This window comes from Genypterus blacodes, unplaced genomic scaffold (assembly GCF_046128005.1).
Source record: "Genypterus blacodes isolate CSIRO-AG114 ecotype Tasmania unplaced genomic scaffold, CSIRO-AGI_Gbla_v1 ptg000330l_1, whole genome shotgun sequence".
Taxonomy (NCBI): domain Eukaryota; kingdom Metazoa; phylum Chordata; class Actinopteri; order Ophidiiformes; family Ophidiidae; genus Genypterus; species Genypterus blacodes.
In genome coordinates this window covers 140973-168846 of record NW_027467115.1, presented here as the reverse complement: position 1 = coordinate 168846, position 27874 = coordinate 140973, and the positions used below count along the sequence as shown (strand labels likewise).

The 27874-nt window shown below is 44.8% G+C and overlaps 1 protein-coding gene across 1 annotated transcript in view; it reads right to left on the bottom strand.

The window, feature by feature from the left end:
• Positions 1-27874, bottom strand: part of bcas3 (BCAS3 microtubule associated cell migration factor) — a 207292-nt gene that overhangs the window by 169978 nt on the left and 9440 nt on the right. The window contains exons 7-13 of the mRNA XM_076137652.1: positions 25991-26063; positions 12520-12627; positions 12360-12436; positions 9090-9166; positions 8311-8394; positions 6264-6434; positions 4144-4237 (exon numbers count right to left, since the gene is read on the bottom strand). Coding sequence (XP_075993767.1) covers positions 4144-4237; positions 6264-6434; positions 8311-8394; positions 9090-9166; positions 12360-12436; positions 12520-12627; positions 25991-26063 — 684 coding nt within the window. The remainder of the gene's footprint in view (positions 1-4143; positions 4238-6263; positions 6435-8310; positions 8395-9089; positions 9167-12359; positions 12437-12519; positions 12628-25990; positions 26064-27874) is intronic.

The window sequence follows — 27874 nt, the reverse complement described above, 5'->3', positions numbered from 1 at the left end:
GACTGATTCGTGGCACACACACACACACACACACACACACACACACACACACACACACACACACACACACACACACACACACACACACACACACACACACACACACACACACACACACATTGAATTAAAAGGATTCCCGTGTTCTGGGGGTATGTGATGTGTTGCGTAATCACCATAGAAGGAAAGGTTTGAGGAAGTGAGGAAGTGCAGGTGATGTCGTCTTACTCCAACTATGATGTTACATGACTAGGGTAATTGAAGGAAGCAAACTTTAATTAGTGCCAATTTCAACACATCACACTCTGTAAAAGGTTGTGTGATGAAGTCTTGTTATTAATGACATGAACTGTACTCTCACTGTCCTTTTTTGGATTAGAAACATTCAAATGCTTTTAAATCGGATTTCTCTCTGCCCTGAAGTCAATATAAATTCATTTCCATGGAGATTCCTGCCAGCACAAACAACACTGAGCTCAGTTCATGGGAACACAAAATTAGAAGCTCACATCTTCTCCATGAAGCCACCCACCTACACACACACACACACACACACACACACACACACTCTGACCAACATACTGTATTGCCACAGTGTGTGGGATGAGGATGACTTGACACTGCAGAGGCTCTGGTGAAAGTGGAGCGTTTGGGTGAGATGAGGATGAGGAGGAGCAGCTTTGAGTCATGACAGACTATTTATCATTCTCCTCCTTAGAGCTCCATGTCCAACAAACTACTCTCTTCACTGGAAACAATACTTATTTTTGGATAATGTTATTTCTGTTTTTCTAATATGGGAGAAAAAATGTGCTTGGATAAAATAATCAGTATCACACTCAAAGGTTACTGCACAGCATTAACACTCACACACACTCTGGACTCTGATTATTATAAATGCCCTATTAAAGTGGTGTAAGCTTCAGAGCGGGAGAAAGACTGAGACTTGTGTTAGTCCCAATCAAAACAGTGAGAAGCCAGTTGAGACAAAGAGGCCTGCGGAGTGGCTGCAGTAAATCAGATCAGAGCGCAGTGGTGAGCTCTAATGACTATCCTGGTGTAAAGACACATCTCCCTCCGTGCCAAATGTGTGCCTATAACTGTGTGGATGAGTGAAGTTGCTTGTGTGCGGGGACTTTCCCTCGTGTTCAACACATGTGTGGGTCCAGCCTGGTTTCTTTCACACATCAGTAAGATGGAGAGACAGAGTTATTACACCATGGAGAGCTGCCTTCACAGCACAGCTGCCTCAATGGTCAGGCTCAACGGGCCAGGCTATTCATTAGACGGGCCCGTTACTAAACCAGGGATATGGTTTATGGGACAGTTCCGTGTGGTGAGAGATTCAGGCTTGATTCATCTGCCAGAGCTCCTGGCTACAATTGGAGATTCAAAAGTCGCATTTTCAGGACACTGAGGAGGTCACAAAGAAAAATCTCATTCGGATTCAGGAGAACTCTGTGTGGAAGAATGAGCAATGAAAGGGTCTGAGCCCTCTGACAGCACCCAGGGGGAGGGGGGGAGACACTCAGACACTGGGGGCACATCCCCTCAATCTTTCTAATGATTTAGGGTGAAAACACAAGCAGCTCATTGACTGAATAATTGTTTTACTACCAGTCAGAGATGAATTTTGGATCTCAATGCAGAACTTCAGTGTCTGCCAACACAGAACTACACACACAGTCTGGTTCATAAGAGAAGCTGCACGACCTAACAACTCTCTGATGACATAATGGATAGGACCTTGAGACAATAAGATACCGGAAGTGATGCCTTCCAGTGTTTGCTGGATCAATCACACCACCTAGTGCCTGTCAGAGTCAGAGATGCACACACACCAGGTCTGGGAGACGTGAGACGTGAAAGAAAACAGCGCGCACACACACATTGTAGCTGTTAAAGAGAGCGCTTTGCCACTGCACTTCATCTGCATCCCTCTAATTACACCACTATGAATAGATCCACAGATCCACCGACACACTGCAGAGCGCCAGCCGCCACACCGGGAACCGCTGGCCGTCGGTCTGTAGAGAATCCAACACACAGAGGCCACTGGGGTTTCTTACATAACTCCTGCCAGCCAAACCTTCTGAGCTTCACAAGAGAAGAGAGCCTCAGCCTCTGTTGAGTCATCTCATTGTTTCCAGCTTCATCTATGGGTTTGTTTTCATGGTCGGCTGGTCTATTGTGGAGGGATCCATGATAAGATTAGACCAGGAGAATCCTTTTGTCCTCGCTGCCTGGAAAGAGTTCATTTCAGTTTGGATGAATTTCATCAATGCCACATGAAGTGACTTTGAGCTCTGGGACACAGTAACACAGGCAGCCAGGAGGTGACCGTGACAACATGGACTAACATTAATATACTGCAGGGTGGTATCGTGGTTGTCTAGCTCCTGTTTGGACTTCAGGCTCCTCCTACAGACCTGCCCAAGTGCTGCTGAGCACGACACTGAACCCCTGACTGCTCCTGATGTGCAGGTTGGCCCCTGCCATCAGTGCATGAAAGAGTTAATGTGAGGTCATTGTAAACACTATACAGTCCATTTATCAAACAATCCTACAATCCTCACTACAGTTAAAGTGAACAGTGCCAAGTCTGCATGACGACTCATCCTTATCTCATTAAGCTTCCTTAATGCTACCATGAAAGGAGCAGTGTGTGTTCTTGGGTTATAGATTTGAGCCTTTTAGATTCACACACTCTCAGTAATCCAGATTAGGAGGGAAACAGGGTGTGTGACTCTGTTAGTCGCTATCCGCCCGTTCACAGAACTGAATGTCATTTTAGCATTAGGACACCAGATAGCTACAGAGGCGCTGTAAACAATGAGAGCACCTGCTTTGTTTCTACACAACAACAAACGCCTCAACCACGGCCCACCACACAGGAGAGGCTGATATCACTGCAGAGTGAGGAGCATCGGCTGGATGTCTTGTGAACATACTGTGGAAGAATATAAAGCAAATAGTGGCGATCTCACCATTGCATTTTACAGAATGATGTCCAAGAACAATTCAGAGGCAAATTCTACAAACCTCATAGTTTCTTTAGTTTAAAAATCACGTATTCTTGGCAGTGTCTTTACTTTGAACAGTGTTTTCTGGATTGTGTTGTGTAGCTTTCTAGTCTAAACACTCATATCTGCTCCGTCTGCATCTGAGCTCTGATCCTGTTCCACTCTCAGAGGAGCAGAGTTCAGTCCTGACTCCAGGTAAGTGAAGGATTTGCTGGTACATGGAGGTCAGACGGTGAGAGCCGTCGCTCAGCAGCTCCTTTATTAACTGCACATGCACACACATAACACGTACACACAGCGTTAAACACATCAGCGCACAGTCACACTCTTCATGCACATGGTTAGAGGAGCTGCCATGTTCATGCTCACAAAGCGTCTACTGTCCCTTTCTTTAGGAGTGAAAAGTTCACAAAACGCTAAGACAGTGGGAAGGCTGGAGCCCGGGTGAAATGATGTGGGAACGTGAGACGTGTTCACCATGAGCACACGCGCACACACACAGGCACACACACACACACACACACACACAGCATTAAGTTAATAAGTTAAGTCTAATAAATAACAGAAGCTTGACTGGATATGAATGGAATACAAACATTTCCTAATCTCCCAATTCTTAGGCTGCTTCTAGTTGCTATATGTAACAGAGGTGAGAAAGATACAGGAGTAACACTAAGAGTGGTAAACACTAAGATCATTGAAGGAACCCAGGAATTCACCTGCAGCAACGTACATTCAGCCTCTACCAACCAGATCAAGAGACAGAGCCCATCATGCATCATTCCACATACTAAACTCTCAATCCATATACAGAAATATTGGTTTGTTTATTGTCAACAGCCACCATTTGAAGTGACAAACTGTCTGACTATCAGACCTAACTGTTGAGTGGGCTGAGGAATTCGCCTGGGAGTGCAAAATGAAAAGGTGACACACACACACACACACTGGGCCTCTTAGTGAGTCCAGTGGGCCGAGCCAGCCTAGGAGATGAGGAGGCCACATGAAGCAGAAAACATCCCCTTATTAGTCATTGGCTACCTCAAAAATAGATTAGAAAATCTGAGTGTGTGAATGAGAGAGGGAAAGAGAGAGAGAGAGAAAGGGCGAGTTAGTGTCTTACCACTGGGGTTGAATTGCATGCAGGATATGGGTTTGTCATGAGCTGGGAAGTGAGCCATCGCCCCCTCTCCATCAGAGTCCTCACTCACTAACACCTGGAGAGAGAGAGAGAGACACACACACACACACACACACACACACAGGCACAGGCACACACACACACAGTCATGTTAATAACAATGAGAACATTAAACCCACACTGGGACTTTCCCCCACACAAACATTTCTCTTCACATGTTGGTTTGGTTCTGTTAGCTTTTCTTCACCACTTAGCAGATTTCTGGGATAATTTCCTTGCCTACAAGTTAGCTATCGACATCTTGTGAGTGGAAACCCATTCTAGCTATTTGTAGATAAAAGCTCAATCACACAGACCCAGACTGATCTGAGTGTGAGGGCTGGTTGGCTGGTTGGCTGGTTGGTCGGTTGGTCGGTTGTGTTACAGACTGTTGTCCTTCACTAAGAGGCCACTCTGAGGCTTTGGGTGAAGGCTGTTCTGAGAATATGTCATTATTTACTTTGGCAATAATGTGGCTTTTCACATGTGGCTTTGACAAATGTTTTCCCCGTAAACAGGAAGAAAACTGGCAGGAGGAATCTACCTTTGGCTCGCTCGCTGGCTTCAGAAACGCTTTAACAAAGTGACAATAAATATTACAACGTCTGCTCCTACATCACTGTCTGCTGAGACGGGAGACGGACGGGACAAAGGCTGAGGAGAGAGAAGCCGCTGGATCTCTGTGTGTGTGTGTGTGTGTGTGTGTGTGTGTGTGTGTGTGTGTGTGTGTGTGTGTGTGTGTGTGTGTGTGATAGAGAGAGAGAGCATGCATAAAGTGTTACATTTGGCCACAGCGCTGCATTAAAAGCATGGCTGGCTGGCTGCGCATGTTAAATAGGAACTAGTCCAAACATGAAACAGCCCCTTTTAAAACTAAAGGGCTTCGTCTCAAACTACAAGCAAGAAAATAAGCAGGAAAAAAGGAGAGAACAGAGAGCGAGAGGCTGGTGACATGAAGCAGATCACTTTTATTACAGCGCAGGCAGACTGTGTTGTACTGTGAGGGAATCCTGCTGGAGCCCTTTGAAACAAGAGTGTCCTCTAGAGAGCAAAGAGTATTACACCAGGGAGAGAGAGAGAGAGAGAGAGAGAGAGAGAGAGAGGGAGAGAGAGAGAGAAGGCTGCTGCTCCAAATAAGGATAAACCAAGACCGGAGAAAAAGGAGGAATGTGGTAGATTACACCGACATGACAATTCACCTTTATCATTTAGTCTGGTTTTATGTGTGTGTATCCCTGTACAGGGTTAAATTAAAATATAAAAATGTGTGTGTGTGTGTCTATACTGTATATACATACACACACGGATACATTCTATTTGATTTAACCCTATATTGATGTATTCTTTGCCCTCCGTTCTCCCTCCTCTCCTCTGCAGCTTCTCCCTCCTCCCGCTCCGGCCTCCTCAGTGTTTATGGCCAGGCTAAGGTTACAGTGTGTCGGCCGCTGACAGAGTGCAGGCCTGCTTCTGAAGGCTTACGTCCAGTTTATAGGACAACACACTGGTTACAGGGCAGCTACAGTCACACAGGCAGTGAGAGGGAGACAGGAATGTGTGTGTGTGTGTGTGTGTGTGTGTGTGTGTGCTGACTACATCACTGACACGGTGTGCTATGTGGGCCAACACGCCTCATTAAAAATCTGACATCAACTGCAATGTGATTAATCATGGTTTGAAGTGGTTGAAGACAATTAGGGGGATGAAAGCCTGCAGCATCTCCTTCTAGAGCTCCAGGTCCTGCTGGAGCCAACTGGCCCGGATCAAACCTCAGACTCATGTAGAGGGGATCAATGTAAGGCGACGGAAAGGACAACATACTAACTCACATCCTGACCTCTGTGATGCATCACTGTAGCAACAACCTTTGACCTCTGCCTCGCCTCACTAAATTCTAGAGTCTAGAGTTTTACTGAGCTCAGTCTAGAGCCTAAAGTCAGATTACTGTACATGTAAACAAAGATAAATGCTGCTCTCGTTCTCAGTTGCAGTCTCATATTGAATGAGCACCCATGACCTTCGACCCCCCCCCCACCCGCCCACACACACACACACACTGTGCTGACCTGTCCCTCCCCAACACAGTGTGTGTCGATGATGGTGACCACTCCGGGGCTGTAGGGGCTGCGGCGGCTCGTGCTGTGAGACGTCCCCTCTTCTTCTGGAGTGGCCGCTGGTATGGTGCCTGCCAGCTGGGTCACCACCTTCCCCACCATGGTCAGGCCCGTCTTTAAAGTCTGCAAGTATAGTAGAGACAGAACCACACAATTATTATCAATCAATTATGTATTTATGCTTTGTTTGCCTCAACAATAACAACAATAATGTGTTATCTGCCATTTTATATGAGATAAAGCATGGAACATGAACACAAGTATGAAGAGGTGTAGAAGAGAAGTGTGTGTGTATGCCTGTATGCGTGTGTGTGTGTGTGTGTGTGTGTATGGGTGCATGTTTATTTTATGTCTGCTGATAACTTGTTCTGACAATATGGAGAAGCGGCAGAAGACATCAGTACGTGTGTGTGTGTGTGTGCGTGTGTGTGTGTGTGTGTGTGTGTGAGAGAGGCTCCTCTGTGTCCGCTTAAGGCCCAGCCAGGGTGTCTGGCTCAAACACACCTCTGTGGCTCGATGGAGGGAAATGGATAGTGCTTAAGTGGAGTCTATCTCACCTACTACACTGTCTTTGCCTAATGGAGTCCAATGAGTGTGACTGTGAGTGTGCGTGTATGTGTGTGTAAGCACCAAGGGGGCCCCGGAGAGCCTAATCAGGCATTCAGACTAGGCGGCCCTGTCAATACAGCATGGCGCCTTGCATTTGTTGGGTCTGTGGATCGCCCGCTGTCTCTCTTTGCCACTTGGCCAGGCACACTAACAGTGTCTGCTGCCTGTGTGCATGTGGACCTGTCTGCGTGTGTGTCTGTACTTGTGTGTGTCTGTGCGTGTGTGTATGTGTGTGTGTGTGTGTGTGTGTGTGTGTGTGCATGTGTGTGTAAATTGCAGGGCCATCAATTATTAAGTGAGGCGTTTGGCTCCTAATTGATCAACACTAATGTGTTTTCTAATCACTGCAGTTGTGGACTTCTTAGTGCTAGTCCAAACAGCCGCTATTGATCGTCAGGGACGGGTGGGGGTGGGGGGAGAGATCATGACACACACACACACACACGCACGCACATCTACGACAGACTAATGTCACTATGTAAACAAATTACAACATCATTTATGTAAAAGGTCTCATTCCTTCATTCAGGCACCAGAGCTGATACGACACACACACACACACACACACACACACACACACACACACACACACACACACACACATTTATGGTAAGGGAGCAAATGTGGAACATCCCAGGATGAACTGTGGTGCTTTCTCTTTTTTCCTTATAAACAAAAGCTCTTATCCCCCCCTCCTCCCCTCGCCCCCCCGGGTCTCCATGTCTCTGGGCGGCGGTGCTAAGAGCCAGCGTGTCGCGCCACAGGCCAGAAGGAGATACCTTGTCATCCATATTGAGATATATGGACCTAAATGAGGAGAGGGAGGGCACAGACAGCCTGTCTGCCTATCAATACCCCCCGCCCCCCCGCCCATTGTCCACCCTTCACTACCAGGCAAACCCGTTTTGCGACACGCTGCTCTTTTTGATGTATACCATCATTAGCCTGCTAATGGGCCTGCTCTCACGCTAGCTGTTAGCACTCATTAAGTAAAGGGGAAGGGATACGCTCAGTCTTTGTAAATCAATTAACCCTTTCCCCTTTGGGACCGATGGGGGGAAGCAGACTAGAACCATAGGAGAAGTCCATGAATGAAGCCTGGTATCAAAGGGTGTGATGGCTCTGTTAGTGAGCCGTGGTGCTGCTGAAGAGAGAGACAAGGGGAACACACTGATGGAGGCAGGTGATGAAGTGTTTCATACGCTCAGAGAGCAGGTGGATCCAACGTGGAAGGTGAGGAAGAAGGTTGAAATACTGCGGTATATAAAAGAGAGGTATACTGTGTGTGTTAGTGTGTGAGAGAGAGGGAGACAGTCAAACAGATAGACAGACAGAGAGGGAGAAAGAGAGAGAGAGGGAGTGTGTGTGTGTGTGTGTGTGTGTCCCTCACCTTGGCAGCATTAATGACTGTAGCGGTGTAGGACTGAGCGTTGTCTCCACACGCTCCTCCATGAGACTGGTGACATCTGATCAACTGCAACAACAACAAGAACAAGAACACACAGGCACAGATCAATGAGTGAGCCAAACACAGACGTAGATTAAAGATAAAAAAGCAGAGAAATGTGTTAACATTCTAAACGCTTCTCTCAATCTGCCCTCTTTGGAGTAAATTGGTTTTCCTGTGAGGAGTGTGTTCACAGACACACAGAGCAAACAGCCAATCAGGCTCCGTCCCTGTCCCACTCTGGCTGTTCACAATAATGGATTCTGTGATTCCTGGAAGTCTTTGGGATGTCACAAAACCACAGTCCCATCTGCCAATTACCTGAGTGAGCCGCTCTGATCAGAGAGAGGAGAGAAAAAAGCCTCCAAAACACAATTATCCCTGAAATATAAGGCAGAGTGCTCAGTTGTGCCGCCTGTTATTTATAAATGCCTAACAATCCCATTAGATAGAAGAGAGAGAGAGGGAAAACTGCCCTCTGTCCACTTCCAAAATGTTACCATTTCTAGTGGACCCTTGTTAGAATGAGTGTGTGTGTGTGTGTGTGTGTGTGTGTGTGTGTGTGTGTGTGTGTGTGTGTGCGTGTGTGTGTGTGTGTGTACAGATTAGAGGAAATAAAACATTCACTTTTTGGATTTTAAAAATGTCCCTATTCTAACAAGGCACTTCTACAATTGGTGTGTGTGTGTGTGTGTGTGTGTGTTTGTGTGTATGTCCCCTACCTTATTCTCAGCGTAGGCCAGCCAGCGGCTCCCCAGAGCGATGGGGTTGAGGGTGGGGCCGGGGCAGGGGTAGCAGCCTGACAAGAACACAAACAATCACACAGAGGATTTGATGGTGAATTACTAAAGTTTACCAAATGAACCGTTCATACTTGATGTACTAATGAAACATTAGAGACAAATAGAGGGTTCATATAAACCATAAGAGATCGATAGATAGATAGATAGATAGATAGATAGATAGATAGATAGATAGATAGATAGATAGATAGATGGAAGCAGATGCAAATGGCGACCATCTGCCTGTTTCTAATATAAATACTACATGAATATGAACACCACACACACACACACACAAACACACACACACACACACGCTGATCAAACCCACCACGCTGAAGAAAGTGGCCACTGCTGAAACACACACACACACACACACACACACCAGACACACACACACACACACACACAAAGGCACAGGGAGCTAATGTGGGAGCGTGGAGGTGTGGGGGGAAATGGCTTGCTGACAATAATTTAGTGCTGAGGGAGCAGATGAGGTGGAGGCAGACAGTAATTTAGTGCGCTGTGTTGGGGAAGGAGCTCGGGGGGGAGAGGGGCGGGAGTTTGAGGTAAGCCACAAGGGCTGCTGGTAACGCCAGAAAGTCTTTTGTGCCTCTCCAAGGCCGAGGGGAGCCCAGGCAGTGAGATAACATGTGTTTGACATCCTGGGTGGAGACCAGGGGGCTGAGCACAAGAAGAAACAGACATGACGGCCATGATGGAAGCACAGAGTACAAAGACACGTGTGGATCTCTGGAAGACCAGCAGCATTTCAGATAAAAACAGATAAGGGTCCTGATATTTACTGTTTTAATCCGATTCATGAAACAAAAAAGTCTGAACAAGAATTTACAATAGTGCGTTTATCCAAATGAATCTAAATGTGCATGTAAACAACACACATTTAAAGTGCAATGCTGCATTCTTCACATTCAACCAGGTGAAAAAGAAACAGAGGTGCTTTATACAATATTTGTTCTCATTAATGTACTACACCACCCAAATCCACATTCCTCACAAAGCCCACACTTCTGTAAGCATATGTACGATGCAAAGAAGCAAATAGACGTCAGATCAGCAAAGGAAGCCATCATTCTCTGCATCAGGCCTCTGCTCTTTGAGAGAGAGAGAGAGAGAGAGAGAGAGAGAGAGAGAGAGAGAGAGAGAGAGAGAGAGAGAGAGAGAGAAGAGCTCTGTGATTCCTGTGGGCGAGGGGAGGAGGAGGACGAGGGGGGGGTGATGTGTATGACATGTGCTGGAAAATATGTCTTACTGCCTGAGAATAACGTTTGATCTCAGCATAAGACGTCCACACAACATCACCGCCAACACCAAGACAATACAGCGTCTCTTCAGTATCTTCATGGTCTAATTGGTTATTTTGTTTCATTCTCCTCTCTAACACACACACACACACACACACACACACACACACACACACACACACACACACACACACACACACACACACACACACACACACACACACACACACACACACACACACACACACACACACACACACACACACACACACACACACACACACACACACGGGGAGCACCGCACACAGGGAAGTAAATAGCTTTTACAATCACTAATTTTATTACATTTTTAATTAGGGGAACATACAAGCAAAAAGTTAAATGAGAGAATTAATGAATATGATTTTAAATGAAGTTCAAACGATCCAAGACGACAGAATATTCCCAGTCTGTCCATTGATTCTTTGACAAAATAGGCTTAGATGCTTATTTGAAGCTTTGTATAGAAGTGTATTTATAGTTCATATATTAATCTGATCACTCTTACTTGAGTTACAAATCCCTGAGTCTAGGGTCCAGAAGGTTCAGGCAGGTGCTTGTGTTTAATGGGAGGGACTCGATGGAAAACAAGCATACAAGAGAAGATTGCACACACAAACAGCACAGTAATTCTCTGAATGAACATATTATCCAGGTCAACAAATAGAGACCAAATTGTGAGTTCTTTCTTGAGTTCCTCCAATCATAAAAACTAGACAAGCATGTGGACTTGAGATGAAGAGTACAGAAAGACAAACAGTGACTGAGCTTCTCTCTGCTCTCAGGACAACTTGAATGGACATAAACAAGATACACACCAGGCTCAAGAGCTCATGAAGACTAAAGATCTCCAGCATTACGGTTGGAGAAAAGGCAGATCTACTGTATGTTGGTGAGCGTGGTTCATCAAAAGCCCGGCTGCTCATCCCAGGACTGCTTTTACCTCCCAAACAGACCCAACAACGTTATGAAGAAGAGGCCCCTGCATTGAGGAACAATTAATAACTATTGAGCATGTTTGGTTTCCTGTGGCTCAGACACTGATAGGGAAGGCAGGCAGACAAAGAGGAGACACATTAAAGCCAGCCAGTAAGGTCAGTTTACTCCAGTCAATGACTTAAGTGGACAGCAATGGCCTTGTAATACAGTCTGGCCTTTCTTTCACAACCTTCTTGAGCAGATATGGCAGGTACAGCCAGAAAGATGCAAGAGCCGTGCTGTAAACAGTTTTCCCCTGTCTGAGCGTCAAACGGAGGGCCTCACATGTTAGGATTAAAGCAGTTTAGTCCAATTGCAAAGACACAGGAACTTTGCATTATTGTACCACCACAATGTGCAGAAATGTCAGCTGCCTCTGGGTTTAAAGGGCCGCAGTCATCCAGTCTCTAAGTCAATGTCAGCTTCCAAAGCAGACGTGTTGTTTACCAATCCATCAGTGATGGAGCTACACACATCTCAGGCTCGTCACCCAGTGTGCTGGAGAGCCCTGAGGATGCTGGGAGAGAAGGGAAACTCAAGTGTTCCCTTGTTCCTGTTTATATCCCAGCTTAAAGCCAAACTTCTCAACTTTACCGCCAACACCCCAAACGAAGGGAAACTTTATCCAAACAACATTAATCCAAACACAAAACTCAATACAGCATGGCGCCTTGCACTTCAGCCGGTAACAAGGCCTGTAACTAACATGTGTGAATGACAGAGAGCATCAGTGTGACTGCATTCTCCCTTAACATGATGCCTGTTATGAATGTGGAGCATTGTGTTGGGGACGCAGGATGAGAGGGTGCTAGTGGATGTTCTGGGTTAGGCCCTGATCATCCGGTCTATATGAACTATGATGGAGAGGTAACATGGTTCAGACAACATTAACTCAACTCAGATACTTCAAGTGTTTATAGATCCTTACTTGTGACAAAGAACTTCTTAGTAAAGGTGCAACTGTCAAATGCTGCAATCTTCTCTTGTAGGCTGACGACTAGAATCCTGCAGAGACACAATCACAGCCCATTAACAAAATAAAGACAATGAAGTCCAAAGACATAAAGACGTGCTGTTGTTAGACTTACTGTTTATTGCAGTGTAGATCATAGATGGGCGTCTTAAACTGGATTGATTTGACCATTTCCCCCGTCCGTAGAGAATAAAGGTCCGCGCAGCAGTAAGGAGGGCTCGTCCTGGAAACACACAAAAACAAATGCGGGTTCTTCATCAAACTCAAAGCTAAAACATGCTAAAAAAGAAACAATTTCATTAAATAATAATAATAAATGGTCCAAGTGTGTGACCAAGTGATGAATGCAGTTTGACGACACTTCATACACTGATTATTCCTTTACCAACACACCTGAGAATCTCTGTTTTTGAATCATCTCTAAAATTAGGCAAACCGTTTCAATTACTCTCCCATATTTAAGACTTTACTGCTGCAAACTGAACACAGGTAAGCACAGACTCCTACACATGACGGAATCACACATTAAAGCATGCAGCGTTTCCCTCTAAACCTCCTCCACACCGTTCCTCTGAGCAGGTCCTTGGAGGTTTCCTACAGTATTTGTTTCTCTAACAGCTCAGTGGTCGGCCTCCTCTGAGGGTTCACAATGAAAGGGAGTGAAATAAGGGCCAAAAGGGGAAATGCTTTGTCATGGAACACATTTACTAGAATCCCTTCTATCAACACGGCAAAGAAGAGGGATACGTGAGGGCGGCTGCTGGCAAAGGGAAATTTAGACATAAATCTTAATCAAGCAAGACCCCAGGCACCCCCACTCAACCTCAGCCCCTTTCTGCTCTCTCTGAGAACCATTTCTGCTGGTCCTCTATTCTCTGTCACCCTGGGTGAGGCCTGTGGTGCCGTGTTGGCTGAGGATACGGGTGGGGGTGGGGCGGGGGTGGGGGGGTGAAATGTGGTGTTGGTTTTGTTTCTTGAGCCACAGGACTATACGCTTTCAACAGTATATTTAGTCTGCTTATACATACTGAGTGCAGTTACATGCTTCATCAATCTCAGCCCCCGATGATTTTTTGGACAAACAGGAGACGCTGAGACGGATCTCAAAGTCTCATCTCAAACCAAGTCAGAGTCCGATGCACCCGGCCTGTAAAGACGACGAGACTGACTACCGATCTGCAATGCAAGTGGGGCTTTCATTCAAAAACACACATTAGACAATGAATAAACATACATTTGTATTGATAATATTGGATTGTAAAGGTAAAAAGTGTGAAGGTTGGTCGATAAGTAAACCCCCTTCCTACAGACACCAATAAGAACTAACAAGCTGAGGCAGTGGAGAGCTCCTGCTGAGTCACGGAGGGAAATCTGGACATTATTCAAATGACAGGCTCATGATGGGAGCACTTTCATCCATTACAAAACACAGATGACTTCAGTGGTGTTGAATACTGCAGCAGCACACCGTGTTCCCTGTTCCCCCCCCCTCGTCTCCACAGCATTAACGCTGCCCCAATCATTACGTTCGCTCCTTTTCTCCTTACGCTACACAAATCTGCTACTCCCACTGGGTGAGATACCAAAGGCGAGTAATGGAGAAAATGAGCTCTTTCAGAATATGAGAGCACACAGGAGTCTCACAGGAGTCTCACAGGTAGATGGATTTGCTGAATCTTACAATAGATCCTCCAAGTTTAACCCATCAACTCTTTCCTTGACCTACGCTCCAGGGCCAGTGTCGCTTCAATCAGGTGTGTCAAGTAAACAAAGCTGAGATAAATTAATATGGAACCTGAACACAGGAGGCAGGGGTGAAGACCACAGATCCATCAGAGCAGTTTCTTTAGTTTTGGGGTTGTTACTCCCAATCCTGTTGTTTGGGGGAAAGGATCCACTTGCATTCATGTTGGCACAGCACATTCTGAGTGATGCGTGTTCTTATGACAGGGGGGAAGTTGCTGGGCCAGGTTTGGAGGATTTATTACTCTCACATGATGCAGCAAATAGAAGTATATGTGTTGGGCTCTGAACTATGACTACACACTGTCACTTTCACTAACATGAGAGATATGTGTGACATCCAGCATACACACTGGACCTCAGCTCATGTTCCTGTTTGTTTGTCATGCCCTTTAAGTATTGAAGCTTTCTTGTGGTTTGGCAACAAACGCCAAACAATGTTAGTGTTGGTGGACTGGCTCTCAACACGATGAACCTACAGGGGTACAACTGGCTGATCAAAACATTGCTCCGTGTACCTGACCTGGAATGGGCCCTCTCACTACCAGGTCAGGAACTCTAAACCTTTCCTGGACGATGGGTTTTAGTGTCCTACATCGTCACAAGTGTGGATTTTTACATTGAAATCTGAATTGGTAGTTTCTGTATTCGGTTTTCACGATAATGACTGAGAGTGCAAAGATATTGGACACAGAGGTGATCAAATAAATCCAAACCAAGCCTTCTCAGTCTTTGTTTAAGGTTAGTCAAAGTTTCTCAAGGAACTTCCTTCTGGGATTCTTCTCAGAACACCAAAGGTTCTACACAGCTGTAATCACATGCTGAACAGAGCCCTGAGCAACAACACAAATGTAGCCCATTTGGATCTGCATACCTCAATCAAACATCAAATTCCCCCCTTCCTTCAGAAATAACCCAGAAGGTCTTAAATACTGGGCATCCTTTAATAATTGCACTGAGAGCAGAGGACAGAACACTGAGCACTTCCATTTCCCAGTGAGCAACACAATTCCTTACAAAACTGTCTGTAGCTATCAAACTATCTGGCACATTGAGTCAAGACAGAAGCAAACTGCAGCAGACATCACAGGCAAGACCCAATCACACACTGATAAAGCAATCACCCAACCCTGCCAAAACACACACACACACACACACACACACACACACACACACACACACACACTTTCTTGATGTCTAGGCTTTACTCACTGGCCAAGTTTGTGCGCACACATATAGATTTAGAAGCACACACAACCATGGTGCCAGGCGAGGAAATAAAACATTGTCCCTTATATGTGTGTCTTTGTGTGCAATATGCCTGTGTGTGTGTGTGTGTGTGTGTGTGTGTGTGTGTACGTGTGTGTGTGTGTGTGTGTGTACGTGCCAGAGAGCGACAGAGAGAGAGCAGGAGAGAGAGAGAGAGAGAGATTGCTTGGTTGACAGCGAGTACAAGTGCATTCTTCCCTGAAGTCCCTGTGAATGCTTACTGCAAAAGATGAAAGAAGAGCCACATAAAACACTTTAATAGACAGGCAGGCTCGAGGGTTAACATGCTCAAGATTTCCAAAGACAAAAGCTCCGGTTACAGGCATTAAGATTAATACAAAAACTTCACTCGACAATAATTTACTTTCAGGCGGCTCCGCCATCGATTTCAGCATTATCAGAGTTCAATCAATCCAATTCAAAACGCTACACCCAAAAATGGGCCTCTGGAATTGATTCAGAGGCACAATGATAACCCTCAGAATGGCAAAGGGTTCAATTGTTTTGCTTTTGCAGTATTTTAACAAATGACCCAGTTCTAATGGAGGCAAGGCGGGGTCAGGCCTAATAAGATTTCCTGATGCCGGGGACGTTGAGGCGAAGGTTGAAAGCAAGGCTAAATCACAATTATCATTATGGATCATGGCGGGATGTCAGTCCTTGCACATGTTAAGGTGACGCCGGGCACCATTCCCCAGCTCAGTAACAGGCCTATTATGATGGCCGTATTAGATCAATGTGTCAATTACTATTACTCAAACTGGCCCTTGGGTCAGAAAGGATACAAAATGAAGGGGAGATGCAGGAAAGGAGCCTCGGCTCATTTACTTCCTCTAATACGACATGAAGCTACTTAGGAAATTAAAAAGAACATTGTAGCTGCTACCACAGCTGCAGAACACACTTAACTGTCTAAAAATATGAGAACGAGGATCTATTTTCTTCTTTGGATAGAAGAGATAGCAAAGTTGCAAGACATAAAAACAGCAGGTTGCTATATTCCACAAAATAAATGAAAAGATTGAACATTTACTGAACAATATTGAGCTTTTTGTGCAATTATACTTAAATTTGTATATTAAAACATGATCCGAATAAAATTTGAACCTTTCTCCTCATTAAAACCTCAATTTCACCACGTCCACCCACTTGTGACTTGTCGTACTTAATACCTGCTACAACAATGCGGGGGCCAGAGAGAGAAGCCAGTCATGCAGATGGAGTTTAACACTGTGAGGTCATCGTCTGTCCAGGCCTTAGTTTGATCAGGAGCTGCTCCTATTCCTGATTCAGCCACCACAGGGTTTTATTCAAATTCGACAAAATGCCAAAAATGTTCCACCATGCTACATAATTGGGTCTGAACTCTTCCTCCTGAAGAGCACAGATTTAAGGCATCCAGCAGCCAACAGTGGAAAACACTTAGAGCAGGCTGAGTCTAAATTCAAACATGGGATTTCTCTCTGATCTTAACTTGCCCTGGTGATTATAAGATCCCAAGCTATAAAGTAAGTAGAGAGAGAGAGAGAGAGAGAGAGAGCTAGAGAGAGAGAGCACACCTGCTGGATCCATCTCCCCGTGGAGAGTCCCTACAAACACACCACTCATGGGTCAATCCACCATCCTGGCCTGCCGCTGTGCTGCACTGGACCCGTTTTTGGAAAACCTCCTAACAACACAATGTTTTATGTGACTTTTACAACCACGTGTGAGTCTTAATTTTAGATACACAACTGTTTACAATGGTGATTAAGGGCCATTATGGAAGGCACATGCCGTATTACCGTGCCATTATCATCAATCTAGTCTGTGTACTTCCTCCTTGATGAAACATGTTGACATCTGTTATTTTAATTTTCACATTGATGCTGCAGCTTATTCCATGTGCACTTCCCTTCTGGCTCAGAGAATCCCAACACTTTGAGTGGACACACAGCTTCTTATGAACAAGAACTGAACCGGGGGATCGAAACCACAACATTTCATACGGCTGTGGAAAGCCTAGATGGAAGGCTGCCTGAGGGAGGGGGGTGGGGGGGGGAGGGGGGGTGGGGGGGGGGAGGAAGTTAAAAAGCAGGCAAATAATTCATTTACAAGGAAGGGACGTCACCACATTTCCGACCAGTGCAAAGTTTTATAAGCTCCCCAAATACGGACGAAAATTACATGCTGTGGAAATGCAAAACAAATATGACCTCAACCCTGGAATTCAAAGCTGGCTGTGCTGAAAGAGGGAACCCTGATGCTGAAACCTGGAGACTGTTAACCCCCCCAGGAACTGCATTTCCATAAGCTTTAGACTGGGCTTTTAAAAAGGCTCATGGCCAAACACAAAATTCAGATTTACATTGTTAATATCCAGTCTAGCAATCAACAATTTCACAGAGATGTTGTTCTTGGCTGGATGCCTCCAAAATCAGAGGCAGTGACTGCAGGGAGCTCTACATGTTTATTAGGTTCTTACAATAAGACCATGATTTGTTGCATTTAAGAAATTATAGAAGTACAATGGTGCTATTTTTTGTTGGGGAATGTTATTACCAACAAAACTGAACACATGAGAAGTTCTGTTCTGTTGTGTTGTGTTTGGCCCATCAGAGTTCACCGTCTGCTCAGTATCCTTCACACAATCATCACAAGGCAACAGACTCTACTGGAGCTGAGCTGCTGTCCTTGATGTGCAGACTGCTGATGTTTGTTGCCAGCTCCATGTCTCTGTCTCTGACTGCTCTGCAGGGAGAGGCTCATCTTTAATCTCCTCAACTATCACCGGGCGGTAGATGTAGGCTATGACGCACACTTTAAGTTGCTTTGGTGTATAAGCGACGCATTTCTACCACTGGAGAAGGTAGGAATCCTTTTCAACAACAATAAGTGTAAATTAAAATGCTAAAACTAGGAGGGGAGCCACTGATCTGGAGGATAATGGAGGTCGAAGCTCAGAGTCATTCTGTTATGGCCCTGTACCTGTGGGTGGGAAGAGGATTACCATTTTCCCTCATGTGCATTTAAAAAGGTGGGTGGTATCCAGCTAAAGAAAAGTGTGGCAACATTTTCCCCTGCTGCCCTCTAATTTTTATCTTGACACTCCCACTCCTCTTGTTGTCGGCTCAAACCCCAGCACCCCCGTACACAGCAAACACCGGCCACATCACAGGCTGCTGGGGGCCTGGAGGGAGCCGCAATGATTCCGGCCAGCCACGGGCATTAGTACCAAAGTAATTAGGGTAAAAAGTTCAACCACAGCTCCATGTCTACAGTGCTGCCAGAAATACATTTCCTTCACTGCTTCAGTACTGTACGTAGCATGGCCAGCATATTGGAAACACATTGCCTTTTGTGTGTGTGTGTGTGTGTGTGTGTGTGTGTGTGTGTGTGTGTGTGTGTGTGTGTACCGACTATTACACATTCTTTGTTGTTTGTGGTATTAGAACATTGTGCCCTTCCTAAGTATGCAGTACAGTAGCCACAAAACAAAGACATCATTTTTGACTGCTAAAGGAAAAAGTCAAACTAAAGGGGAAGAAAAAGCAGCAAAGCAACAATAAAGCAGCACAACACTGGAACACTTCCACCAGGGTGATTTATGCAGATGCAATCCATACTCTCCTCTTGCTCCTTTGACAGCAGCGAAGTGGATATTAATATTCATTACCTAAACCAAAGCTTGCATTAGATTTAATTTTAGCCATTTTAGCTTTGCGGGCCAATTTTGTGTCCAACTTAAGTGGAAGCACTTGACACAAGAAACATCTGGTCACGGAAGGGTTCCCTCTCCTGCTCTGACATCCCAGAGCAGTGCTCACACACCAGCAGCTAGAGGAGTGAGGCGTGAAACTTCAGAGTTTCAGAACTGTGTGTGCATTAAGAGTATTTGTTAGAGGCCATAAACTCCTGGCTGGAGGGCCGGATGCAACGTTCACAGTGTGCATTTCACTCTGCATGACTCAATGATGACTTCATCAGATGCTGAGATTTCTGGCTGTCAAAACACATTATGGCCTTCACAAAGACCCCCCCCCCCCCCAACCCCCAATAAGACCACCAACTGGTAAAGAATAGCCATAACCCTATTCATCTCTATCTCAGTGATTCCCTGGCCCAGAGAGACAGAGAGCTGTAATAGGACTTATCAGTTAGAGGTCAATGTCAGCTGTGTCAGAGACAACTTGATGTCCATGCCATTCCTCCATCAATAGGGGATAACATCAGTCCAGTTAAGACACTCATGGAAAAAAGCTTAACAACTCTTAGGAAGACACACTTTGAAAAGGACAGGTCTGCTTGTCTTGGGAGATCTTGAGTTATACAGTCCTCCAGTCTGCACGAAAAGGGCAGCTGCAAGATCAAGGCAGCGGCAATCTGCAGACTCTCTTAGGGAACCAGGGGGAAGACAAACCTGTAACAGGATGACTGATTGTCAAATGGCAATGCATTCCCCACTCATTCCTATACTCGTACATGTAAGCACCATCAGAGAAGGCAAAGGGAACAACAACTCCACTCTCATCAGGTCAGATATTCTGCTGTTACTTCACCTGGGTTCAGCTTTAAACTCCATTAGAGTGAAAACTGAGTATCTGGAGGCGGGGTCAGCAACCTTTACTATCAAAAGAGCCTTTTTTTTTTTTTTTACCATTTTGGCCAAACCTAAATGTGTCTGGAGCCGCTCAGCACATCCAAAGTCGCTCTCTTCCTCTCACCCACAGAGGAAAAGGAATCTGAGGAGAACTGCTGAAGCACAGCTACACACTGTTTAATGAAACAACTTAAGAGGACAATAAAATATTAATTATGTTGATGACTCAGGCCTCACATGAGAAATGGGGCTTTCTGTAGGAGTCTGACATTCATTACTAATCATTCAGCTTGTCAAATGTGTTTATATCCACTGCTTCCAGTACTACTGACTTTAATCTAACTTCCTATTTAAAGGGGGAAAACTGGCGAGCCAGAACACATTTTCGACAGACATAAAACAGACGTGGAAGTCAAAATAAATGCAGCAGCCTGAGACCTGAAGCCCTGCCTCTGCTGTGACTAAGTGTGTGTGTGTGTGTGTGTGTGTGTGTGTGTGTGTGGTTGTGTGTGGTTGTGTGTGGGTGCAATGAAAAGCGGGAAGTGGAAGACCAGGTTCCAGCCACTCTCATTTCCACACCAGACATGACAAAGGGATCGGGAAAGAATTGAAATGAATCAGAACAAATCACCACATTTGGCCTAACATTGCAGTTGAACATTTCATTTTTAGGAATAGAAGGAAAAGATCAGTTGTGTTCTTTTGTGACCTCCTTCCTCAGTGCTGCAGTCATCATGTAGAGAGAACACAGAGCAAACACCAAACATCTCTACAGTCACAATAACCCCAAACTCTGCACAGCTGGATGTTGCATCGCTGGACTGCATCCCTAATAAATGTGTGTGTGTGAATGTGTGTGTGTGTGTGTTCATGTGGAGGTGGGATTGTAATGTGGCAGTGAAGAACACTGTGGCCTCATCCAGGATAAAGAGCATCACTTCACCAAATCCCCTTAATCTGGGAGCTCTTTTTATGCCAATGCCTGATGATTTCCATTTAATACACTTTAGAAGATGGATACATCCGGTCCACACAGCAAAACCTGTCATGGAAATGCACTGAAACACAAGGACTTAGTGCCTCAGAGGGGATTCATCATTAAATCTCTTCAAATGTGTTTGGTGGATTTGCTTGCCACAACATAATTAATAACCTGCCTGAGTAGACTGCAGGCATTACAGCAACGTGGAAGAGAAGAATAGAAGAGAGAATCACATTTCTGGGACATTGGTTTTTACATTCTGTAATTATAAAAATGTTTCTGTGCCCAGTTTAACATTTTATTTATTGGTTATTGAACTGTAACTCATTAATAGGTCTAATAAGTCTCTAAAGACTCTCCAGCTGGTCCAGACGTACCAAACCAGGCCTTATGTGTGCTCTCTGTACAGCTGGGTCATTGCTTCTGCTGAAATGGGAAGGGTGAGAGAGGGTGGGCTGAGCACGGGTTCAAGTCAGTGACATATAAAGGGAGGCAATAGGACCGACGCCGACAAATCTTTATTAAACAATCATTACAGTGTCACTTCTATAGCAACTAGACCAATGTCTCTACTAAATGCGGATGTTTCATTCTGCGATACAGTAAACACCAATCCACTGTGCTGTGGAGGAGCTCGGCATTTTCCTATTGATGTGGCGTCTTTAAGCAGAGCTGATGATTAAAGCTTAAGTCCATTAAACTACAAACTGCTTAATGTGTTATATGCTGAACGGTTTAGAAAAAAAGAGGAATTTATCTCCTTGTAGACAAGAAATCTAGTAGAATCCGACTAAATAGCAACAAATGCCTGGACATCCTCTGAAAACCACTTCAGGGACCTTGTTGTTTACAGTTAGAAGGGAATGAAACATGTGTTTTTGGAGATTTGCTGTGAATGTCTGATCTCTGATCTTTTAAACATGGCGCCTCTGTCTTTGTCATTTGTTATGGTGCATCACGACGTCATGGCGGCCCCATTGAGAGCAGAGTTATAGTATGCTGTGAAGCAGGGCCAGAACACTGGGGTCTGAGATGGTGTTGGCTTTGAGTGTAGTGGAAAAGGAAGCAGTCCACTAGCTTAGTACAGTTCAGTCCCATCAGTCAACACGTGTCTAATAACACATCGCTCACAGACAAGAAGGAAAAAGACTTTCTGTCCTTTTGAGCCGATCTTAAATGAATATGATCAAACCTGCTACTCAATGGCTGTGACTCCCGTTACATAAGGATGAGTGTGTTTGTTTATGAGTGTGTCTTGTATTATTGCACTGTGTGAGCTTGATCTCTCCTGTTTAATGTGATGGACTTGGCTCAGTGTACAAGTCCATTACAAGAAACTAACAGCAAACAGAGGCATCGCAACTGACTTACAGAGCAACACACAACAACCCAGAACACAACTACGCTGCAGTATGCTACATGCTATATGCTATATGTGTATGACAACCCTAAGAGACTGCACAAAGAAGGACCTCAAAACAATCCATGCACATTCCTATGGCAACCCCGAGGGAAAGTTTGTCTAAGTTTGAATCTAGTCAAATAGATAGAATAGATAGAAACTCATTTGGAGAAACTTAAAGGCTGGTTGTTACACAATTCAGAATTTCAGAAACTTTTCCCTTGTGGTCTTTATACAGTATACTTTGCCACAAGGACACTTTTAAACTGTGAAAGTGACCACAACAATAAATCCCTAAAGTCGGTGAGGAAGCCAGGTAAAGGAGAAAGGCTGGCAGACGTCCAACAGGACAAACACTCTCACATTACCTGTACATCTGGAACACGTAAAACAAGAGAGAGTGATGGAGAACTCCATTCAAACCCTTTAGATGGGACATTTTAACTTTACTTAGCAGAGGCTAAAGTTTTGTAGAAAAAAAAAACTACTTTGAGATAAATCTTGATTTGGCTTTTGAGGAGGACATGAATGTGAGAGTTTAACATACAAGCATGTCATAGGGTACTCTTTAAATCATGTAATTCATTGTCATTATGCTTTGCAGTCATTTTAGAACAGATCAGAGGTCCAGATAGATGTTACTCTAAATCTCTGTCCTAATGGAACTGGAGCATCTACAGGTGTCACTAAACCCACACATGTATCAATCAATATCAATATAATGACATGAATTGGCATTAATATGGATGACATGATCCCAAAATGAGACGGACTGAAGCTACATGACTATAGGATGAAGAGTAAGTGCTCCTGGATGTGGACAATGGGCCGTACATGCTACAGAGAGAAGCCTGGTGCTTGTGCAGCCCTTTGAAATGGGTGTGTCCATGGCTGCAACGTTGACCATGACATCTGCCCAGAATATCTGGGTGTGCAAGCCAGAACCTCAAAATAACACATTCAGTAGTAATCTGCACGGTGACAGAGGTCTGTGCTGGGTAGAAAGAAAAAAGGACCACATCCTCCCCAGCATCTGGAGATGTTGTGAGGGGGTAGCTGGAGGTTGGAAATGTCACTGACAGCTCCCAAACTCTGGAGAACAAAGCCGGCTTATTCATTGCTGAACTTTTGCCCAAGACGTGTGTGCACTCAAACACCCACAAACAGTTAAGTTGCCTCCATCTTGCTCGTATTAATTCACAATCACTGAGAAAGGGCAATCCTGAATCTCTCCGAATTTCAATAAATATGGATTTAAATGAGAGAAACTAATGGCAAAAGGAAGCAAAGATAGGAAAACACAAAATCCTTCCCAGAATTGTGAGCAGATGTACCACAGCCTACAATGGCATCAGCATTCTTTACCAGCTCTCAAAAGCCCACTGGCACTGGTGCAGAGAGTGCAGCTTTACTGTCAAGAAAATCACTCCGATCCATACATAGTTTGGACTTAACGCATAATCCTTTCCATTGATAAAATTATGTTGAGTGTGCCTGGCTGGAAATCCACAAGTACAGGGCTTCGGCACACATGCTTTTTCCCTTCTCTGGTTTTCCTTTAATTTGCAAATCTTGTAATCTAAGCCTAGAGCTGACTGAACCAACTTCTAAACCAGCATTGCTGTAGTGGCCAAGGCTTCAATCTGCTTTCCATTTAAGTGTCAAGACGGCATCCTTTTTGGTGGTTAACAAAAGCTGTTATTTCAAAATGATTATATGCTAAAAATTGTGTGAGGACCTTAGTAAGTTTATGAACAGGCCCAGTGGAAAATACTGTGCTGCAAGCCGGAAGCCTTTTTCCCCTTCATGTCTTTGACCAATGTGTTATTTACCAAGCCCTTCTGTAGGGGGAGAGTCAGGCGCTGCCATTCTGCCAGAGGTCAGGGTTTCTGCTTTTCAACACGCTGCATGTTTTCAGCATTAGTGTCAGACGACGCTCAGATGATTTGCCAAACCGTCAGAACGCTACCTGTCTCCGTGTCGGTGTGGACGTAGGAAAAGCAGAAGCAAACGGCATCAAAAACACGGGCGGCAGTCGCTGGAACACATCAAGAAGGAAGGTGGTCTCCATCAGGACCCAGACCAAGACAGACTTCCTTATTTCATTTCCCGGGGAAGGATATATTGAGTTAAATTTTGTGTTGTTCTGGAAGAGGAGACCAAGTAAAAGGAGGAAAGAGAGAAGGAGGGGGGGAGAAAGGGAGAAAGGGAGGGCACACACTGGGAATCACCAGTCCAGTGTAAGAAGCCTTGGGATCTCTCTCTCTCTCTTTTTAGATTAACTTTCTTTTACCTAGAACTTTCTTTCACCAGAACATGACACTGTCAATCCTCTCTACGAGCTTCCCAGGGGTCACCACATGTGATTACTCTCCCTCTCTCTGTCCGTCTGTCTGTCTGTCTGTCTGTCCGTCTATCTGTCTGTCTTTAGGGGTTTCATTCTGTGCTACAGTGCCACTAAGCATCCATGGATCCCAGTTACTGAGCCAACATCCCTGGCTGGGCTCCCGTCGGGTGCATGTGAAGAGACGAGGTGTCCTTTGATGGCTCTGATTATCAATGGAAAATGACTTTCAGATGTTGGATTTGTACTTCATAAGCATTACAACCTTTCTCTCCCTCTCCTCTCCCATCAGCCAGTGTTTCCAAATCCTCTGAAGGTACTCAAGGGCTCATATCAAACCAAACCCAAAGAAGGCACAGGACACGCCAAGACCTTTGTTTTATGGGGGTTATACAAAGAAGATCATGAGACATACAACAACACTTTCCCACAATTAACTACTAGTGCTACTGCTATGATCCCTGAGAACACTGTTGTTCCTCTCCAATGTGTTTGTCTCCAATCTATCTAGGATCAGAGATTCTCCATGTGTTCTTTCGGTCATCTTCCTTGAACATATCTATGCGTGACAGAGTTTAGTGAGGCCTTTTAGAACTTATAAATAGCCAACAACTTTCCCTTTTCCCCCCCACAAACAGAGTGAGTGTGTTTCTCTCTGTTAGTGTGTGAGCTCGACCTGTGGCGTTCCTTTGAGGGTAATTTCACGGCCCATCTCGTTTTCCATTCATACGACCCAACAAAACAACACAATCCAAATGCACCTTTATTACTCTCTAATCAAAATAGGATCAATTCAGTCCGGCTAAACTCGAACTTGATTACCACAGTTCATTTACTAACACGTTCAAATTATGATTAAACTCTCATTAAGTCCATTTTTATTTATATGCCAATTTCAGTGTAATTGTCATATATTTATGGCAAATTCAGAGCCGCACAGTTAGATCATGAGATTGTTAATAAATTACGGGAGCGTGTAGACCAATAATCTTATAATCAGACTAAGTCGCCCTGCATGCATTTCCTCACCACTCTCATAACTCTGCCATACAAAACTACTGACTGCTTACAATCACCTTTGTTAAGTTTGATCTGTATTTGTAGTTCTAATATTTGATGCCCATTTCCCGATATTAACTTCCTCTCTAGATGAATGTGACCCGCTCAGCTCAGCTCTCTGATCTCGTGGAGAGAGGATTATGGTCATGAGAATATCAAATGTTGTTGACAGAGGAAGTGACTTCAGTGTTCCTGAGTGTGAACTCACCCGGACGACCCTGCACTTTTGCAAACCCCCAGCAAGGGCCTCTTATCAGCAAAACTGTCCATCTTCTGAGGACCTGGGGAGGAAGAGGAGTCAGAGGAAGAGGCAGATGAGGAACAGAACGAGCTGCACACAACAAAGGAGGACATTCTTTTAAAGGAAACATGTGAGACCTGTAGTGCTGGCCACTCTCCTTCAACAAGCAGCCTTATTACCATGACAGGAAGTGTGCTGATTACATTACAACTGATGCCCTGTAATTAAACTGTGGTCACAACAGCTTCTGATGAATGAAGGCTTTTTCCAGATCAGGCCTTCATTTTCCAACTTATTTGAAGTAGAGTCACATTTTGTAAAGAATTAGGTGTTTAAGATTAGAAGAAAGGCAAAAGAGAGAGAGAACCTTTCTCAACTCATTTCCCTGGAAAACTCAGACATAATGGCCAAACGGTGCAGACGAGACTTCATGAAGAAAAACTGCAACTGCATTTCCAAAATCAACAGGGAGGGGAATTCTGTGTTCTTGTTTGTTTTGGGGTTTGGGGAGTGGAATTACAGCCTGCTAACAAACCCGGCAGGCAGATTTAAAAAATGAGGAGAAAACATGTTGCATTAGGGGGACTGAGCCCAAATATTCCCTAATTGTCTTATTCTTGAAGACGGGCAGAGGATCAGGGGGATTGAGGAGATGGCGGTGCTTCCACTGAAGAAGAGGTTGCCCTTTAGACAACAGTAATTTGAGGCTTGACAGTAATCAGGGCGAGTTCCTGCGGTATGGCGTGAGAGCAGAATGTGTCGTCCCCACCAGCCTTTAACACTCCCAGCAGGGCACTTCTCTTCTTCTTCTTCTTCTCCATGTTTCTGTCATCAGACAACACTGACACTCAACATTCTGAGGCCTAATGTGAATAACTTGTGGAGACTGTGGACATTAACTGTGGGAGAAAAGGCTGATGTGATGAATTGAGCATTTCCTGAATAAAAGGAGACAATAAGTGAAGCGGCGTCGACTCCGGCTGACTTCAATGCCAGCTTCAGTTCCTTTGAATGTTACAGTGGGGATCAATCTGTAGATAAAGCAATAAACTACAGTCCAGAACATTTACTAGCTTTCTAGTAAACTCGCTCCAACATGCAGCTTCATTGTGATGAAAATAACACATCCACTGTAAAGCGTTTAGCAAAATGGACCCGATTCATCCAACGCTGCTACACAACACAACACAACGCTGGCTCATTATCCGAGACACAGGAAGAGCGCTGGTATCAACCCCAGAGAGGATGTGGGTAAATATGTGTACTCCCTTTGGAACACCAGCACTTCCTCCTCTGGCCCCAGAGAGAGGAACCCTGCATTATCAGAACCAACACCTATTTTGGGGTCTTTCTCATTCCGCCCACCCATGGCCTAACATTTGAGACAATTGGCCTTTTAATGGCCGGCCACAGTACAACACTGTTTGCGCCCTAACAGATTACAATCACTCTGCCTTCCTCCAGTAGTACAGTTCATATTTATTTTCTGTGGGGAGAATCGCTCCCCTCATGCATTGAGGGTGTCTGCTGCTTCTTATTACTGCACTTTGCTTTCATCCACTTCCAGTGCTTTTCAAATGCTGCCATTGTGTGTTGTTGGAATCTGCCAACGGAGCAGAGCATGGAGGGAGAAGAAAGAAGCTGATTTTCTCACCAAACACTGCCACAGAGCAGCCGGGCTCCGTGGCAGAGGGTTCACTACACTGATTGACACCTACAGAGATGAGACTCAGACTTTGTGTCTGGAGGGGATCTAATCAGTGGAACAAGAAAATCCATCTCAACCATTAGAGGATTGAAACAAACATTCATCTCTGTAGTGTGTGAGAGAACTCTGCTTCTCTCAAACTG